The sequence below is a fragment of the Toxorhynchites rutilus genome, chromosome 3 (assembly GCF_029784135.1).
Source record: "Toxorhynchites rutilus septentrionalis strain SRP chromosome 3, ASM2978413v1, whole genome shotgun sequence".
Lineage (NCBI taxonomy): Eukaryota > Metazoa > Arthropoda > Insecta > Diptera > Culicidae > Toxorhynchites > Toxorhynchites rutilus.
The window spans coordinates 101,893,254-101,914,659 of NC_073746.1; the positions used below are offsets into that span (position 1 = coordinate 101,893,254).

General features: G+C 36.5%; 1 protein-coding gene across 3 annotated transcripts in view; it reads left to right on the forward strand.

The window, feature by feature from the left end:
* The window catches only part of LOC129779278 (protein vestigial), a 129,973-nt gene that overhangs the window by 4,778 nt on the left and 103,789 nt on the right, over positions 1 to 21,406 (forward strand). For all 3 annotated transcript variants that reach the window (XM_055786677.1, XM_055786675.1, XM_055786676.1), the window contains exon 2: positions 9,807 to 10,601. In XM_055786677.1, coding sequence (XP_055642652.1) covers positions 10,506 to 10,601 — 96 coding nt within the window. In that variant the 5' untranslated portion in view covers positions 9,807 to 10,505. The remainder of the gene's footprint in view (positions 1 to 9,806; positions 10,602 to 21,406) is intronic.

The following is a 21,406-nucleotide window of genomic DNA, read 5'->3' on the forward strand; positions in this document are numbered from 1 at the left end:
AAATAATAAATAATAACGATCTATTGGGTTGCCCGAAAAATAATTGCCGATTTTTTCATTACAAATTTTTTTTTGTACATAGAATAAACGTATGAAGATGGGTTGTACACCATTCTAAAGCATAAACTCTGAAGTTTTGGAATATTTCACGAACAAATTTTTATTTTGGTGTGTTATCAAAAACATCGGGAAGAAATAAATAATAGATTTCTTTCTTTCTTTTTCAAAGATATGGATTAAAACAATTTTTTGCGAACTAATTCAATAGCAAGTTCAACAAGCTTTATCAGCTCGCTTTCATTTGATTTCTACAACGTTCCTGTAGGACCTTTCAATAGAGAGATATTTTTCCCCTTCGTCTTTGCTGATTAATTGTTCAATAAAAAATTATCGCTTCGCAAAGCTTCACCTCGTTCGATCATTCACCTTCACCAAATCGAAAGGCAGTTTTGAAATCAATGCAAACAATTTGAATAATTAAAATATCATAAGCGTCAAAGACGAAGGGAAAATTTTTCATTCAACCAACAATATATCTGTATTGAAAGGTCCTACAGGAACGTTATAGGAATCAAATGAAATGTGGTTGATAATGCTGCGTTTATTTATCTGGTAATAAGAATGAAGATAGAATAAAAGTTGTTCTAATTATTATATTTATCCTATATATTGTAAAATAATCGTCTTACTATCAAGAAGAAGTTGAGAAAAATTGATCATACATTTCAAAACAGAAATCATTCAATGTTGACAACCAGCAGGTTTTGTAGAGAAGAAAAGATGACAGTGATGTACGTTAGTATCTAGGCTATGTGTTTTGGTTTAGGTAGCAGCTTTTTGGGTCGATGGATCAAAACATCTTAGCTCGAAACAAACTGCCAACAATATTCAATTCAAAGTATCAAAAGTTTCAAGCAGCCACAAATATTTTTTTGCGTTAAAAATTGTAGATTTTGTTCCTACGATTTCTGATCTGCGGACAACATTAAATTTTGTTCAATAAACTGTAATAAAAATCCCCTTCTGATTCGCTTGAAATGTTGGTGGAAACTTACGGCGAGTATGCTATCGACAAATCACAATATTATGAGTGGTTCAAAAAAATTTAAAAGAGGAAATTTTCATTTGAGGATCGTGAAAAAAACACCGAAACCCAGAAACATTTGATCAAATTGAACCGTGATCTGCTCCAAAAATGTTCGGAATATTAGATTACAGTGTCCAGTCACACCGAGCAAGGTCGGTCGGGGATACGGTTGAGCTACTGAATTGGGATCAACTAAAGCATATGGCTTATTCACCAAATTCGGCTCCTTCCGATTACCATTCGTTTTCATCGATGGAATATACACTCGCTGAGCCGCACTTAAACTCTTAATAAATTGTCTCGATGGCTGGTTTGATTAAAAAAAATATTTTTTTTGCATCATAAATTGCCTGAAAGATGGAGAAAATTTGCTGCTTTTAATGGAATTTTAAACCATTCGAGAATAATGATCGGTGTGTCTCAATCAAAATTCCGGTTTCATATTTATACACCTGGTACAAATGATGAATGAAAATCATCTTTTCCGTATAAATTGTGGTCCTATGCTTAGGGCATTCATTCTAGTGGTGAAATTATGGACATAGTGTGTCATAATGATTTCATATCATAATAAAGAGACTTTAGTGGAGAATTTTTTTCTCCATGGTTCAATAAGGGCAGAAGTACGCGCTTTAAATATTCAAATAACATTAATTAATGAGTTTTATTGAATATTTCAAAATTTTAAACAGCCTTCAAGGGGCCGGAAATATATTCTGTGAAAATGGTTATTCATTAAAAATACGTTCGATACATCTATTTGTTGCAGAACTTGGTCTCAGTATACGTAGAGATACCATCTGGTCAGAGTGAAAAATCAGGACCCCTATCACAGCTACGATTATGAGATATAAAAATATGACAACACTTTGTATGTAATTTGCAATTCATGAGACTAAAATACTCTATTTATTTATGTTGAAATATCTAGTCTAGTATGTATACATTTATCGGTGAAAACACTCCGGAGATGATGACTTCTTTGTACGAGTACATTGGGCGGTTTCCGAGTCATCGAACATCATGCGCAATAGTGTACCGGAGACAATCCATGAATTTGAATCTTCTATGATGTATGAAACGCAAGAGTTCCTTCTGAAGCGCAATTCTTCTGAGTGATTTGATTTTTACTCCACGCAATTCAGCGTTCAATTCTTACAATTTTCCGGTGTTTGAATATGCTTTTCCAAATCAACTTTACTTGCAAAGGTTAATTGTGGATTCCAATCTTATTTCAACGACAAAATGCACCTACCGCTGTCGGCTACTAACACTTATGGATCACATATGCAGTACTTATCCTCATAATCATTAAGTCTTTCTGTGAGACAAAGGTACTACCAGCGTTATTCGTCGGTAAAATGGCACGTCCGCGTAGATATTTCTAAACCAACTTGAAATATCGATACAAAACACAAAAACAACCCTGTGAAATTGAAAAATTATGAATGAAAACAAATGTAGGATCTCGTGGAAGATGCTACTGTCATTGTCTACACGCTTGCGAAATTTTAGTAACCAATAAAAAATTTCTACTCAAAAACAAAATACAAATAAAAATAAATGAATTATGATTCGTCAACAAAATTGATATTTTTATAAAAATCAGGACAAATACTAGAATAAAAAAAATAATCAGGACGCCCCAAAGGTATCTCAAAATCAGGACATGACAAAATCTGCTATATCTGGACATGGTATCCCTAAGTATACGCAAAACTAATGGATTTTAACTCGTAAATATCTCTTCTTTCCTAAATTACCACTATATTCACGAACAGAACATTAAAAAAAAAAAAGTTCGAGATGTTTTATATGCTCAAGATGCTACCAAAACGGCTTTTGATAAGCGTTACTTATTTTTGTATGAATTACATCACCCATAGATGTTAAGTAAAAAAACATATATGAGCCTTAGCGATATTAATGCTCTTATTCCAATGTTAGTAAGCATGATGTGGCACCAATTAAACGCGTACAACGCTTTTATTAATGCTGATTTTCATCAATATTTATATGCATTAGATTGTTGTCAAATATGAAATGTAAGCGAAAAGTGTATTAAACAAGAAACAAACAACAATATTGAGTGAAACATTTGAATCATGAAAGTTGATTTTTTTTATGTAAAACTACGTCTTTCAGTAAGGTTGCCAAATCAGAAAACATGTCACGTTTTTTGGAATAAAGATTACCTTAATAACTTTTTTTTGCTGCAAGCGGATTATGATGATTTGCATGAAAATAATCGGCATTTCTCTAAGATTTGTTTAATATTTCTATACATCACTATTCTCCATTTCGTAAATAAGTTGATTTGATGAAAATTGGAAGCATTTCCTTCACCCCTGTTTCTGTGCATTTTTGTGCCTACCTAACTGTCCCGTTAAATTCGAGCAACTAATAAAGGGTATGTCACATCAAATTGCATCACGGAAAAAACGCTGTAGAAATTTAATTTTTAGGAATTATATCTTCAGCTTTCGCTTATAATCAGATAAGAGTGTATAGATCACGTTGGCCATGCTTCACTGTCAATTTTTCGTAAATTTGGAAAAATGTCGTCGAACGAAAAAGAGCGTCGTGAATTAATCCTGTGCACTCATTTCGAGAATCCGGAGTTGTCACATCGGGACATCGGTAAGATGCTGGGAATCGTCCAATCCACGGTCAGCAGAGTACTAAAACGATACTTCGAGAACCTAACCATCGACCGGAAGGTGAAGAACGGTAAAAATGGATGCTCCGTCAGTGAAAAAGACCACAAGCGCGTAGTTAAGCAGTTTAGACGTGATCCGAAAAATTCGGTCCGGGATGTCGCCAATAAGCTGAATTTGTCAAGTTCATTCGTCCAGCGGACCAAGCAGCGGGAGGGCCTGCGTACATACAAGGTTCAGAAGGCTCCTAACCGCGACGAAAGGCAAAACATGGTGGGAAAGACGCGAGCCCGGAAGCTGTACACCGAAATGCTGACGAAGTCGCATTGCCTGGTAATGGACGACGAAACCTACGTCAAAGCGGACTTTCGTCAGCTGCCGGGCCTGTTTTCTTCTCCGCAGAGGACAAATTCAGCGTTCCGGAGGAGATTCGCAAGCAGAAACTATCCAAGTTTGCCAAAAAGTACATGGTGTGGCAAGCGATCTGCTCTTGCGGAAAGCGGAGCGCCCCCTTCGTGATGACCGGCACGTTAAACGGGCAGGTTTACCTTAAGGAGTGCCTACAGAAGCGCTTACTACCACTATTGAAGCAGCACGAGGGCCCGACCATCTTCTGGCCGGATCTCGCTTCGTGCCACTATTCAAAGGACGTGTTGGAGTGGTACGAAGCCAACGGGGTCACCTTCGTACCAAAGGAAATGAACCCGCCCAACGCGCCGGAGCTTCGCCCAATAGAGAAATATTGGGCGATTATGAAGCAGGCCCTCCGGAAGAACCCAAAAGTTGTCAAATCGGAGGTGGACTTCAAGAGAAAATGGATTTCTGTTCAAAAAAAACTACAACCTGACGTTGTACAGCACCTTATGGACGGGATAAAGAGGAAGGTGCGAGCATACGGGCTTGGGCTCGAAGTATGAATAAAAAGAAAATGCCAAAAGTTGTTTAAAAGTTTTTATTTTACTGTCTGAAATTTTCAAAAGGATCGGTCTACTGGGTGAATTTCTACAGCGTTTTTTCCGTGATGCAATTTGATGTGACACACCCTTTATGCCTGCGATGATATAAACAACGAAGAATGATAACGAGAAGGGAATATTTGCGCCTCAAACTTCGCCCTCGCACAACTTTTATGTTGTCGCGAAACGAATAAGAAATGTATTTCAACAAGTCTAGTTCAACACTCGAAGTTGGAACATTGTTATTTCGGGCTTCAACAACGTTTTCTCATTTGATCAATTCGATGTTAATTCTCATGTTTCTTTTCATTTTGAAATAATATCCTAATAATAGCAAGAGAATTAAATAAAATAAATATGCAGTTCTACGTCAATTAAGCGGTCGTATCTTGCACATCACCTTATTTATTTCAAGCTAAAATAATTTAATAATTTGTTTTGTTTGATACTTCTAAAATTACTTCGAAATTGATTCAGTTAATGAAATGAAAATGTTGCTGAATCGCATAATGAAATGAATCAATTTTCAGAAGCAGCAGGAACACCATTTGACATGTTTAGTTAGCCGTTGTAGTGGGACCGTGTAAATTAACACAAAATTCATGTTCTGAAAAGTTTTTCGGAAAAAGAAGTAAAATCTTTTTCCCGTAATGCCATTTCATTCCAAACCGATATAGTGGATCTCAGATTTTCGCCCATTTCCATTTCAGGGTGGTCCGAAAAATGAAATGTTTCCCCTTTTTTTACAAAAATATTTTTTTTCAAAAATTGAAGCCTTTTATTGAAAATATTGGACTTGCTGAAAAAATTTATTTTGTTTTCGTAATTTTTGATTGTAGTCGTTTTATTTAGCTTTCATGGCTTTGGACTAGAGGGGGCTATATTTTTTAAATTTTTTTCTTCAAAGCTGAAGGATTTTTACATAACATATCCCGATATCAGAGATGCTATTTTTTCGTTTTTGATATATAACTTGTGGAAGTTAACCAATGATTTGAAAAAAAAAACAATTTTTCCACTATAAAAATTCATAACTTTTGATCTACTAGGCCGATCCAGAAGATCGGCATATCAAATTGAAGCTTATAAGTTAGTTTTCTTCAAAAATATCACTTTTGCGAAAAATTGGGATTTTAGTTTTTGCAACTATAGATAAGATATTAAAGATATATTTGCTTTTTCAATATTTTTTCTGAAAAGCTAAATTTTTTTTTACATAACAGATTCGTAAATCAGAGAGGTGTTATTTTCGTTTTTGAATTATTGTTTTGCAAATTTAACATGTATTAAGTCTTCGTTCAATATTCCTATGTGACTAGACTAGACCTATGCGACTAGAATCCAATCTTCTCGCAAGTGTGATATTTTTTCGAAGAAGGTTAGGTTAATGGGTTTAATTTAATATGTTGATCATCTAAATCGGTTCAGTGGTACAAATGTTATGAATTATTGCTAAAACTCATTGTTGAATAAAAGGTGAAAAATGATTTTTCGGACCACCGGTTAAGTTTGAAAAATCATATCTCAAAAACGAAAAAAAAGCATCTTTGATTTCGAGATATGTTATCAAAAAAATCCATAGCTTTCAAGAAAAAATATAAAAAATATAGCCATGAAAACAATAAAAAACGACTACAATCAAAAATTACGAAAATAAAATACATTTTTTCAGCAAGTTCAATATTTTTCAATAAAAGGCTTCTATTTGATATATCAATCATCTGAATCGGTTCAGCGGTTCAGAAGTTATGAATTTTTGAAAAAGTCATTTTTGGTAAAAAAGGGAAAAAGTTGATTTTTCGGATCCCGCTAAAATGGAAATGGTCACCTTAATGAAAAAATAAGAAATACGGGTCTAATATTTTGCGATAAACAACAAAACTACCACTTTTAATGAAAATCTGAGAACCACTATATCGGTTTGGCTTGGAATGACTGAGCAACTATGGTTCCCCATATTTTTGGTGAAATTTGAATTCCACAACGAGAGAACGACACTTCATTCAAAACTACCAAAGAGTTGACGCATATTTGATATTTTCATCTCAAAATAAACAAGTGGCGGGACAAATTTGACTTGTAAGTCGATGTTGTGGGCTGCAGTGTTTTAACGTAGAACTACGTCTTTCAGGAAGGGTGCCAAATCAGAAAACAGGTCACGTTTTTATGATATAAAGTTAATGTTAAAAACTATTTTCACTGTGAACGAATTCTCATGATTTGCGTACTAATCGAATCGGAAATTCTCTAAGATTTGTTTGAAATGCTATACATTAAAATTCGCTTATCTCTAAACGGTTTAAATTCACGGAAGCTGGAAGAACTTCTTTTTTTCCCATACATTTGTTCTGCCGATTTGTGTGCTAACCCTACCCGTATTTCGAATGCTTACAACTCGAACATTTCTTAACGGATCGGGAAGATGTTTGCATCAATGGATAGGAAATATTTCTACGTCTATCATAATTAATAAAATGTTATTTTTCATGAGATGAACAATTGAATAACTGTAAAATGTCAAGCGTTATCTAAACGCCCTAACTGCCAAGTTTTGATTGGCCCGATTTACGGTTTCCCCAACACAGACTTCAAAATCGATGTACCTGTGGAAATCTGATTTGAAAATATATATGCAAGTTGGGGGTATTTTTGTTCTCACTGAGCTGTGTTTCCCTAACACGGACTTCAAAATGAATGTACCTGGGGAAATCTACTTTGCAAATACATGCAAGTCGGGGGTATTTTTTGGTGTTGAGTACTTTTGTACTTGCTAGTCGTTGTGCAGACCGGAATATGTTTCGCTAAAACGTACTTTTAAACTGGGAAGCCTGGTAAAATCGTCGTTTCAGATACTAGAGGTGAATGAACTTTCGCGGTTCGAGAACTACGTAAACATGAGATGTGCAATAATTTTAGAGGGAAATGTAAATGTAAAATACAATGATCGTTTGCAATTCTTCCGTTCACATATTTTAGTAGTCCGAGGCATCATATTTGACGTAAAAGAACGTTCATCAAATTTATTTGTAACGAAGAACATAATCTATTACAAAGATTTCGATGCATTCTAAAATAATATTCAAAGTGGTAAATAAATGGATTACATAATGTTATTGCGTAGTTTTACGTCGAAAATATGCGGTCGTGTCCTAGATACAACCCCTTACAATTTTTTCTCTCTCGATATTTTTGTTCTGACTATCGGATGTTCTGGACTTAATCATACTATTTGAATTCCTACATGATAGCAATAGCTACGTTACACATCGAACAAACTGATATCTGATTTGTTTGCTAAAACTTTACATTCCGGACCAGCTCCTCCGTTACACACTTCCATCGTCAGTCACTGTTTGTCTTTTCTGGTGTTGGGTTCCATTTAGCTAAAATTATCACGAAATATTTTATTGTGTAACATATGCAACTCCATACAATTCGCAGTTGTTGCTAACGGAAACTATAGATTTCGGTATAGTATTATAAAGTTACCGTAGCTCCATGAGTATCGAGAAATGAATTCCCTCCCAGAATGTGTTTATTCGATATAATCACTTTATGGTGGAAGCTTGAATGAATAATAAATTAATAATTATTATTCAAATAATTAATTTAATGAGTCTGTGTGTCCTGGCGGCCCGTGGATTGCAAGAGAAAAAATAAAATTTTGAAATGTCATCATGAGGGGTCCAAAATGTTAGTTTGTAAAATCAGTAAACTATAAATCAGTTACATAGACTTGAAATACATTGGAAAAAACATTAAGACAACGCACCAGCTCATTCAAAAATTCTATCGCAAAAATCAGTAAATAAATTACAAATTAATCCAACATTCGCCCAGACTTGGCTCCGCCAGGCTTCTGGCAGTTCTCATGTGGAATACATGGGCTAAACATACTGTTCCAAGCTCAACCAAGACTTCGTTCGGCGTAATTTTTTGCTGCACAAAATCTCATCATGCCAGAGTGACATTTTCGTATATTTTACCCGTATATTCACCCATGAGGTGGTTAAAAAATGAACGCTTCTATCAATTGCATAGTTTGAAGTTTTTGAAGTATTTTCTGATAGGGTCAATCTATTAGGACATAATTATGCGTTGACTCATGGGTGATTCAGTTTTCACTACGTTCATTAATAACGTGGTAAAAATATTCTTTCTGTTGATTTATTTCAAATCTGTATCGTAAATTGTTGCAGATTGAATTGAATTTGTCTGTTGAGATATGGACACAACTGCGAGTAACTAGAGGACCTCTTACGGAAACACCATGCAAATAGGTCCATCAGAAAAAAAAACTAAACCAAAAAAGACTTGCAGATTCTTGGAACCAAGACATCAAGTTCTTGCCATCATATCACAGTTTAATGGCAGAAAAATTGAAATATATCAACCAAACTACACCGAATCTGTACCACAAAGTAAGGAAATAAAAATTAGTCTCTCACATAATGTACGTTCAAAATCAATCAGTATTTCCAACGCAACAACCCAGTGGTGCCTGAATCACGTACCATTGATGCTGATGCTGCTGCCGGTGATCATGATGACTCCTAATTAGTATTCACATGCAGTCGCGCAGCCCGATTTCCGAAGCTCCTCTTCTGCCCTACCAAAACCACCGCAGGAGACTCCACGAACGCGAGCGGTTGTTCCGTTCAGCCGCTTATTGCCGCATTGCCGTCTGGAGATTGTTTTCTCCCCGCATCAAGCTGTATGCTTTCACTGGTGGTTGTTCCTTTTTTTTCTGCGAACCATAGCGAATGGAAAACGGAACCATTTCATTCGCAGAGATTCTAATGAGTGGTCGGCCTGAAACCAAAAAAAAAAAATCATTTAGCGAAAACAATAAAACGAGGCAACATCATTGCGTCTGCTAATTAGCATATACCATTTTATGTGAGTTTAATTGTTCTATAAATTTGCATTGGGTGCAACTTCTTGCAGCTAGGCCGCCGTCATCTTGTTCCCTGCCCGACTAATTGCGGCGGGTTAAACATGCTAATAAGCGGGAAACTGATTGTGCTTCTGCAGGTGGAAACAGCGCCGTCTCGCCGTCATCATAATGTGTGCCACCACCACTCAATCGCTTCGTCTTCATTCCAGATCTTCGAGATTATTGTGTGTCTATCGGGGAGCTCGACCGCAAAAAGTGTTAAAATTAATCATTTCACATTAGAAACAACGAAAAAAAAAGTTTCAACGGAGCTTCATTAATCAACAATATAATAAAGAGTTGTGAGAACACGCGTGATTTGCTCGCTGCAGCCAGCGATCGCAGACAATCGTGCGGAGGGAGTAAAAGAAGTGAATTAAAAAACGCAAGAAAAAACGGGCAGAAATTGAAAATCCCGAGCTCGATCTTACCCATCATGCCCGCAGAGATCCGCTGCCGGATGGGAGAATGCGAAGGAACGATTTAAAATTTCAAATCAGAACTCGTTTTTGAAACTAATATTTACTCTATAGTCAATCCGTGAACCAACCCTTGTTCGAGCTGTTGGGGTTTTTAGAGTAAGCAGTAAAGTGTGAAGAAATAAAACTGCCAACGGGTGGAGCGTTTTGAGTGATTTGAGGTGATCTCTGCTAGTGACAGGTTCGGAGGAGTAGTGCGAAAAGTGAGGGCAGAAAAACCCCCGTTGCTAATTAGTGCTGTACCGTACGTACCCAAGCCCTATTTGTAGACCTCTAGTAAGTGAGGGAGAGAGTGAGCGGGTGCGCGTGTGTGTGTGTGCCCGCACTGAGAAAACCTGCGACCGACTGAAGCAGGTTCAGCTCGGTTGCCCGGTTCGTTCGTTCGCGACAATGGCAGTGTCCTGCCCGGAAGTTATGTACGGAGCATACTACCCTTACCTGTACGGCCGCGCCGGACCAAGTCGACCATTTTATCAGTATGAACGGGTAAGTAACTCATAGTTTTGGAACCATTGATCAACTATAGCAGACTAGCGACAAAATGGAATCGAATGTTCCGACGGGATTAGAAGACTCGTTCAACGAAATTATTCGTAGCCAATATATTCTCATACACATTCAAACATATTTTTTTATGCATCAGTAATACTCAGTAAATATTGATAAATGTATTTATCGAAGTGCCCCCGAGAACGAGTGGATAGCGTCACACTTATCATGTCGGGGCTCTGACCGGCAGATTTTTCGTCAAACAAATTCTTCCTGCTTGCACTGTAGTCAAGCATTACTTGGGAAAATCAATCTCAACTAAGTACTGGGTAATTCCACGCGGGATCAGTCGGAATACAGCTAATCTGAACGCGACCTTCCTCGATTTTGTTGAAACTCGGTAGGGGAGATGGGGGTAAGACGGACATTTTAATAAAAAATTCAATTGTATCTTTGGAAACTTATGTTTTCCAAAACTTAAAAGCAGTTTCTTACAGTTCAATATACTGGTTTTCGAAATAATTGGCTAAATGTTTTATAAAAATGTGTTTTTTCATGTTTTTTTTACTGAAATTAAAACAAGCCGAAAAGTAGAAAATTTTTATCGATGCGGGTATAATGGACATGTAGTGGGGGAATATGGACAGGTCAATAATATACGAAGCGTAGAAGTTTATCGCTCGCGAGAGAAATAATTACGCTCTCTCTCAGTGTTTGTGTGTCCAGTGACTGAAATAGAACAAAAATAAGAAGGAATATAAAAAAGAGTTCAATATTCCTCCCTTCACTTTCCAACATCCACACGCGGAATCATGTTTTATTTTCGGTTTTTGTTTCCCTATTCCACTTTTGATCAGTATTCATTGTCATAGGATAGTTTAAATATTCTAGAATAGCATGTAGAAGGGGTTGGGAACAGAAATTTGAAATTCATAATCTAACTATACAAATCAACCACCTGTCCATCATAACCCCACTGTCCGTCTTACCCGCGGTTCCCCTACACATGATAGAAGCTATCCAAAATCACAATTTTCATTATCATATGACCAAATCAAATTGTGATTTTTTGAAAGGCCGTATTCAAAATCATTGACCTTTCTTTCAAAAAATAGTAACTCAAAATCCAGATGTTTGATTAAAATAAGAAGACAAAGTTTGTCACAAGAAACTTTTTATTACCTTGTTATCGGAACATAAACATATGGATGATCTCTGTACAAGTTGGAAGCATGAGATGATGATGATGATGATGAAGGTCCCGCCTCATTCCACTACATAGATTTGAGTTGGTCGATGATTATCTAGTTGATAATTAATTAATACATAACCAGTTTTACAAATAAAAACGAACTGATTTAATTTGCAGATATGAAATCACCTCTTTGGGATTTCGGTATTTCACTTAGCTTCGTCTATTTAAAAGTTTCTTCGGACATGTTTGTAAGAAGTCAAAGCAAATCTTTCAGTTCAGTCAAAATGAGGACGCAAATTAACCGTCAATATCCACTGTAATATGCCGTGTTTATTTTTACGTTAAATTCCATGAAAAGGAGAAGAAGTTTGCCTTTTCGCGATATGCCTTCCAAACAATGAATTTCGACACGTTCTTAAAAAGTTCTACAAGAAGTGTTTTGTTGTTTTTCATCAGAAAACAATAAAATATCACATTCTCCGTGCCACACCAAAAAGGTGCTTTAGACGCATCGTCAAACCATTTACTCGTTGTTTCCTGTACGGTTCAAGTCGAAAGCCCTCTATGAAATTCATCGAGATTTCGAACATTTGCTGTGGCTTGCGCAGCTTTCGATCAGACCTTGTTGAATTTTGTCTAATTTTCTCTCTTTCGCGTTTAATCACGATATTTAACCTACAGTTCCTCTGTAGTCCGCATTGTGTCGCACATTCCCAGATTCCTTGAACCCTTTCAAGTAATCACTTCTGGAAATGTCACACGGTTTACACTTTTCCGAGTGCCATTTCACAATTTTCTTTCTCGCGACTTGTACCGTTTTGTCTCAAATTCCGAACACTTCAGGGGGTATTCTAGTGTAGAGACACGAATTTCGGACGTTTTTTCGAGCTCCGTAAAAATAAAACATATACTATTTTTACTATCCATTATATCATTATTTGTTTATCCATCTTTTAACGATACAACGAAAATTGTACGGAGAAAAAAAATTCATAACTAGGATAGTTAAGAGCTGACAGATTCTGAATCAGTAAAGATGCCGCTATCGCATGAACCTAGGCCAAGCCGAAAACATCTTTTTTGACAAAATGGCGGCCGTTTGAAAAACAAAATGCGTTTCAAAACATTTTTTCTTACGTTTCTCGATTTTTTAAAAATAGTAAAATTTAAAAAATATCATGTTTTAGAGGTTCATGCGATAGAGATGCAGATTGTATCCATATAAATTCGACATGAATCGGTTCAGTAGAACTTGAGATATCGTGAACGCCAGTTTCGAGAAAAACGCGTTCGAAGTATATTGTTATAGCCGTAGCAGGTTAGGTACCGCATTACTAAAATGGCTCTAACTCGGTAAATAATAGGATTTTCGATAAGTCCTTTCTAGGGTATATTTTTGAATGCCTAAACTACAGAATACAAATTAAAGCCAATTAGCTATTCTTCTTTGGAAAGTGAATTTACATTCAAAAATGAAGCACCTTTTTGTCCATGATTACAACAATTGGTTCGTAATATATGTCATGTGTTATTTATTATATTCATTATATTCGACCAGTCATTATATTCAACGGCCAATGATAATAATTTTTGGCATAGTTTGTGTTTAGATTATAAAGAAAATAATAATTGAAAAATATGTTCGCGACTGACAGCGTAAAAGATGAGCAAGTTCACTTCCTTCCTACCTAAAATACACTATATTGTGTCCGACACAATTAAAACAGCATACAGATGACCAATATAACGCATCATAAATCCAAGTTTAATTTTAGATGAATTTTCGATTCAAACAGCCTTTTCCAAGACCAAATTTTCCTGAGATTCATAATTCCTGAGCTACGTTGTGGCCTTCTTCATCCGCCGTTCCAGTCAATGCACAGTGGGGAATCGCTGGCTATCAGGCAAAAAACAAAAAAGTGGCGTCAGTTGCTTCGTAATATTTTTCCTTTTTTGCTATAACATTCTTGTGCTTAAATCACAAATTTGGGCGCAATATCATGAAATCTTACTTTTTTATGACTTTTCAAAACTGACGTTTTTTGGCATTTTTTTTGATAGAAAGTGCATTACTTTGAAACACTACGCAGCTTCAGCTAGGATTCTTTAATTTTAATAATCCTTTCACTGACTTCATAGGGAACGAAAGACAGAATGATTTTACTCTTCTTTCTTTTTTTTATCCCAAAAAGGTATGACATTAATTTTGCTTATTCCAAATTGACAAAAATAATTTCGATTCTTCCAGTTTTTTCTTTAATTTTTCCAGCTTTTTCAAAAAATTGGTTGGCATCTCTGAGGACAGCATGAAGAAGCACATAAAACGAAATTCATTCAGCCTGATAACAGACGATTCTACTGACGTTTCATCGCAGAAGTCACTAACGTTGATCGCACGCACGTTCTTTTGAAAGGAGAATACATTCTATGTTAAAGACTGCTTCTATGACTTGATTGAGGTTATCGAAACAGAATTCAAACCGCTCTATGAGACTGTGGTTGTCTGCTTCAAGGTAGTAGCCCGGTACATAGAAAACCTGAAACAAAATGGCGGAAAAAAGTTCTTAAAATCTATTTTTTTTCTTGATAAATTGTTTAAATATAATAGTTTATTATTAAAAAATAAATGTTTTAAAGGTTCCGTATTTAGATATGTGTGTCTAGAATAACGGGTGAAATTTTAGCCAAATCGGTTGAATAGTTTTGAGTCGGTGCTTCCCCGAAATTTCGAAAATGCGTTTAAAGTTTTGTCACACGCTTTCATACACACTACGGCGCTCTCTCTTATATTAGCTATAACTTTAAAAATATTTAAAATTTCGGTCTGAAATTTTTTGAGTACATTTTTAAGCTGTTTTTCTTCCGAAAAATGTAAAAAATCGATTTTTTGAACCCGTCACACCGGGTTACTACCTTAATAGAAACGGAATACCATACCAACAGGATTTTGTAGGATATTCTTCAGACGGAGCTAATAACATGACCGGTCGCGAGAAATCATCAGGAGCGTATCTAAGAAAAGACTGTCCAGACTTGTTCCCACTGAAATGTGTTTGCCATAGTAGGGTAGGGCGGGGCTAGTTGGTCATAGGGGTAAGTTAGCCAGTGACGATATCTTGGAATCTAAGCGTCCAAAAAATTAGCGATCTATGGATGTAAAATAGCGAATTGCTGATGCAATAAAATAAGCAAATTGAAAAAACTTTTTGTTAAATAGGTTAAAAAATACGAACATGGTGCCGATTTTCCAAAAATCATTCACTGTTTGTGTATTATAAAATTGGTTCTGAAAATGGTAAATAATCACGAATAAAATCGGTTCTAACATAAGACAAAAGTTTATTGTGTGTATTAGTTTTAAATGTTAATGGAAATCGCTTTTCAAATTATTTTCATTTAATTTTCATGATTTTTTTTTTATATGTAGAGGGGCTAGTTGGTCACACAAATTGCTCGTTTGAGAGCAACGCAAATAAATTTTTCAGGTATGCCGCGTTTCATTACGCCAACTATAAACAAATATAGAGAGCATATGTTTTACTGCTAAACCCAGTGTATTTGAAACGAGACAACCTGATACCAACCACCATACAACCCACTTGCAATATAATTGTCATATTTATTTTTTTGCTGTAGAATTTTCATTAAATATAATGAACGCTCACATTGAATATCAGAACTGGCAATAATGCATCGAGTAATGTAGCATACCTGGAGGTTATTTCGATATACTATGGGGCGAACGGTACAAATGTCAACAAAATAAATGCAAGCAAGAAACCGGTTTTGCGCTGCAGGGATGCCAGGTGATTTTTTTCAAATGCCTTCACATGGTACGAGAAAATGTGTCTTAGAATATCGGATAATATCGGGGGAAAGTTCTTCACTCAAAAACGGAACTGTGATTGTTGGGAACTCTAATTGTTTATTTCATCATTGAAATGTTGGTTGTATCTCAAACCATATCCATGAAACTGATTGTTGGAAAGGTATGTAACCGGAAAACCTTCGATTTGTGAAGTGGTAATAGAAATGCAATGTTACAATCATTCGAATTTTCGAGCGCAAATGAACTAATGTCTTCTAGAGACAATATATATTCAGACCGGTCTCTGAGAATAAAGCCCTACTTTTTTGTCCGATATTTTCGGCCAATAGTTAGAATGTCATGGAAATAATATCTTTTAAAAATCCACGTACGCTTTCATACTGAAATGTCTTCACATATACTTAATGTCTTCAAGATGTATTCTCTGGTGCGCCACAAAGTGGAAGAGAGACGAAATCATTAGAAAAGATTGCCAGACTAATTTCCAACAACGATGATAATTTGAAATTTTCATTAATTTGTTTTTTCACTTGCTACATGATATTTGCTAACTGTTCTTGTTTTGTTTTAATTAATTAATTTGTAATGAAGAAAAATTCTAATGGAAAAACGCATATTATTTGCTCAAAAAGAACATGCTTATTATTGACCAACTTACCCCGTGTGTGGGGTTAGTTGATCAATTTATTCTGAAATATGAAGACGTTAAATAAAAGAAAAATGTCAAATAAATGATTCTCTGGTTATTTTCCATTGAAAGGGTAAAAGATAAGCTTCATTTTGGTACATAGCATTCTATCGCGAAACTTTGTACTACAAAGTTATAGCCAAATTTATTCAAAAATGACAAACTCGCACCGCCCTACCCTATGGCATTGTGTGCATCATATGCATGTAAACACATGCCTGAGAGAATCGAGCAGCTGTGTAAGGACATCTACTCCTATCTAAGCTGTAGTCCTTTACGAAACAGTAAGTTTGCTGAAATTCAAACTCTCTGAAATTGCTGGAATTGAAATGCTGCATCCATCAGCTACGCGGCGGCTTCCATTAGAAAATGTCGTCAAACGTACATTGGAATGTTACGAACCGCTCCGATTTTTTTTATTTATTTTGAATGGTGATCATGTAGAGAAGATCCGAGAAATCTCGATCTATGACGATTTAAATGATCCTTCGATGATTATTTATTTAACCTTCTTGTCTAATGGTTCTAAGCATGGTGAAGAATATCAACAGATTATTTCAAAGTGAAAGTCCGGAACAATTTACTAGGCATTCGAGCAATTTAAGATTATTCTGGACACTTTTGTATAACTTTTTAAGGCAAGTTATATGAAAAATATAATCAATCTGAACAACGTACCGTTCGATCGTACTTCTTCCTTTTGTGGCAAAACTTTATCACTAAAAAGGAATGACAATAATTTTGCTGCTCCTAAATTCATGAATTTTGAGAAAATAGAGAAATATTCCATCATTTCTTATTCTGCCACTTTCCCCAATAACCGTTGAACGATTGTTTTAAGAATACAATTTGAACAAAACAAAACTAACAAATAGAACAGGAAAACAAACTGTGTGAGGACTTTTAGCTTCTAAACATTATGTAGACAAGCATCAAGAACAGTCAGGATTATTTAGAATGACACAAATTGTGAAACTAAAGTATAATGTTAAAATGTATGATCACAAACAGAATGAGAAAAATTAAAAATGCTGTGGTACTAACGACAACCTTAACATTGGCCTCAGAATAAATTTCATTACGAAAAAAATAAAAATAAATTCATAAATAAATATCAATGCTACATACCGACACTGTCCCTGCATATCCTAATTGTTATGCAATGAATTCTCCCAGATTTTCCAGTTTTTTTTTTTATTTTTCCGGTTTTTTTACAAATGTTCCCAGCTTTTTCAAAGATTAGGTTGGCATCTCTGCTCCTATCCTCTAAAACCAGCCGTCCCGGTTATTCATCGCGCGTCCAATCGCGACGCGACATCCGATAGCGAAAGGGTATTTAATTAAACCACCTCGATCATTCATCTCAAAGCACTAGTCGTGTCACACCTTGGACTAGGGGTTTAGCAATTTATTTGTTTACGCAATAGCTACGGATAACAGCTATTACAGCCATACTCCGTAGGGGCTTTGGACCTTCTGCCAGAAATTGGTCGCAATATTGACAAGCGCAGTGTTGCCATATCATCTGTACAGGAAAGGGTTGAAATATTTTTCTTCTGTACTTGATCGATGTGAAGACAGACCGAACCACATTTGACATTTTTATAATTTCGAGAAAAACGAACTTGAAGTTTAGTTCTATAAGGGGTTTTCGTTGATCATTCAGAACTATTTCGATACGTTAATTCTGCTACTTAACTTATGACCAAGCGATTTCCTCCCACTGATGGTTGCTGAACACAACACGAAAACATCATTACAAGACACTATTTTGACTCACAGTTTTTGGTTTTAACCACTTGTAAACTCGTTACACTTCTGCCATCGGATTACAGTCATTAAAGACATGAGAGTTAGAAAAAAGAAGCAATTTGCGTGCCGTCGAGTGAAGCTTTCACACCCGGGGCGGAAGAGTCGATTCGCGATCTGTGGTTGAGTCCGATTGAAGACTACCAATCGACTGTGGGGGGCGAACTGTAGAGGAAGGCGGGAACTTTGTGGAGAAGGAATGGTGTTCAAGCTAAAATGGAATTTGGTGGTCAATCAAGTGGAAGCAAAGGATACCTTGCGATGAGCCGTGTTCGGGGAATGGTTCGAGCAATGGGCTACGGTAAGAAAGAAGGCTAAATCAATGGTCCTTACAAAAAGCATGAAACGCAGTAATGGTCCAGTAAGGTTCGAATTAAGAGTTTGATCATAAGGAAGCTGCTCAAAGTGGATAGTATTCCCTGCCAATACCACCAAACACACTCAAAAATGATCCTGGTCGTCAATCCTGATCTGACCGTAGTTTTTTGACAGCTCGTCGCTTTTTGACCGCGACGTAAGGGTCCCACTTTTTATCAACAGTCACCAGTGATCCACAGATGGAAATCATTTTTTTGAAGTGGTCCCAATTTTTATTCTGTGTAATGTTTGTGTAATGTTTAGTTCCAGGGCAATCGGAATAGTGTCTAAGGTAATTTGTGCAGGGCCCGTCCTTCAGTAAGGGTAAATTATCGAAAAATGGAAGCGTTTCCCTTTTCTCAAACGTTTGTTCTGTCCATTTGCATGCTTCCAACTTGTATCCTTAATAACGAACAACTAATACATCGACTGCGTCCACCGTTCCCTTTGGCTATAAGTTGGCCATTCGCGATTTCAAATCACAGTAACGATTCAGCTAGCGAGCAAACAACATTTCTCAGCAGCACTGATGTCACAAATGGAGAATTTGCTCGACACAATGGAATATATCGAAAAATTAAGAGTGCTTCTGTATTTTTGCATCACATGCACACATTGTTTTCATGCGGTGCTCAAGATTATTGGTGACTCTTTCGGATGGACAATTTAATTTTCGTGAATTCGAGCATTATTTCCGGGTTAAAAGTTGCGAAAAAGTGCAGAACTTTTAAAGCCGAAGATGTGAAGAAGATATTTTCCAGCGGTAAGTGATGTGTTCTCCGGTGAAAAACTGAAGGTAAGAATTAGATCTTGTTGTCACCAACGCACAACCGATTCGGTTCGGATTTTCTATTGCCGTTCTACGAAAGAAGCTGCTTAGCGGAATTTGTGAATTGCTTCTTGGGGAAATATTATTTTTGAGAGCGTAGAAAATATAATTTTGTTAAGCGATACTGAAAAACTACTCGGATATCCAAAAAGTTCAGTGTTTTATTGTCGCTCAAGATAACCAACCACTTTGATTGTTGGTTGAACATGTTAATGCTGAGAGTTAATTTGAGCCCCTTAGTGCAATCATTTATTCGTCGGTCCTTGCCAGTGCTACGAGATATTTGTCTTTGCCATTTTTATGTTTCTATAATGTATATTCTCGCCGGTAATAATTTCATAGTCTATCGTTAATAATGCAGTCGGGACTTGGACCCCACCCTTCTAATTTTATTTTTTTTTTGTTTTCTTGCTTTCATTTGTTGTCGTGAGTGTATATATTAATATTAGAAATGTCATAAGCAGCAGCGTGAAAACGCGTTTACGGTTCAATATTATTGGGGCTGGCGAAAACATCGCGGATTAAAATATAACGCGAGAGAAAACCGCTGCTTTTCAAAGCAGAGATTTTAGAAAAATAAGCTGTCCTTCCGACACGTGAACTCTAGTACTAATTTTTTTTTCTCATCAGTTATTGGAATTTTTAAAAAATGTGATTTTTGATGATTTTATGTCCTGTTTGTTTATCAATCGAACCGTATAAAATTTGTTCAATTCAAGTATTATCGTTCACTAATGACAGCTGCCACACACCCTCGATTCAAACGAATCAATAATCCGAAAATGAGAAATTGTAATCGATCTAATTTGCTATACAGTCAATTAAACTGTTGTGTAGTATATACTCATACAGTGTGTTTAGTGCACATATAAATGCACGATTTTGCACAAATAAATCTAAGTCCACAAGGTTGCAGGGCTGATTGCTGCTGATAGTCATGTGTTGACGCGAGGGAATCCGAACGAGTGGGAAAACAACCATAAAGAAGAGAAAAAAATTGCGAATAAAATTAATTTTCTCGCTCGAATCAAACCTTTGGGTGTTATCTAAAGGCATTCGTAAAATAGTCTCATAAATTATTCGCTCCGTTCTCCCGTTCGCTTCCCTCGCCATCATCCACCTCCGCCACTCGTCGGAGTTTGGGTACCTCTACTAGTTACGGCTTGGTGAGCTTCTGAATTACACGAATAAGTGAGTTGTGTTCGACTAGTGCCAACGTTGTGTACACTCCCTCAGAAGGGCCGTCCACTATGTGTGGTCGGAGGCACAAAAAAACACGTCAACCTTATCCTATACCCCCACACCAACGCAGGTGAACCAGGAAGGGTTTGTGGTACGGGGATATTCGCTGACGTATACGTTCGATGCAGTTAAGCCAACACGCACGAATATGCGTTAAACCTTTGGTATGGTTGTGGTATGGATCTGCACTGAACCGCGCATACACACCTATGATGCAACAACAAAACAGCACTGCGTCGTGCCGAAAGCATGCGTTCGGTTGTGCTCTACTCTATTTACAGTAGCAGGTATTTTTATTGAAATACTACAACCCGACGAAAAATTTAATAAATGCTGTTCGTTTTTTTTTTGCTGCCTGACCAACCATCACCTCCGCCGGGTGTGCAGTAATTATTTTATCTATAAATGTCGATCGAGTGCGCTATTCCGAGAGGTATAATTTCACGTAAATCAACGTCGTCACTCTAATGCGGGTGCAATTTGCGGCATCTCCTATTCGCGTGGAGATTTTTCACTTTTGAAAACTCTCGTGGTTTCCCGGCACCGTTGCGGTTCGCTACGCTGGATATTCCAGCGCACTCACCAAAGGGTCGTTCATTAAATTTAATTAATTTCCCTTCCAGCACACTTGAACGAGGAATTGAACGAGTTCAATTAGTTCTGGAGTTCATAATTTGATTCAGCGAAGCTGCCTTAATGTGATTAACGAATCCTTTAGGTAGGGGTTTTCAAACCAAAATGATTACCCTAGGTTGGGCTGGGCTGTACACATTTCTCACCTTCGTAGGTAGGCTGTACGGGAAATTAATAATTAATGAGAGAATTAAATATTAATATTCTCCGCCACTGACGG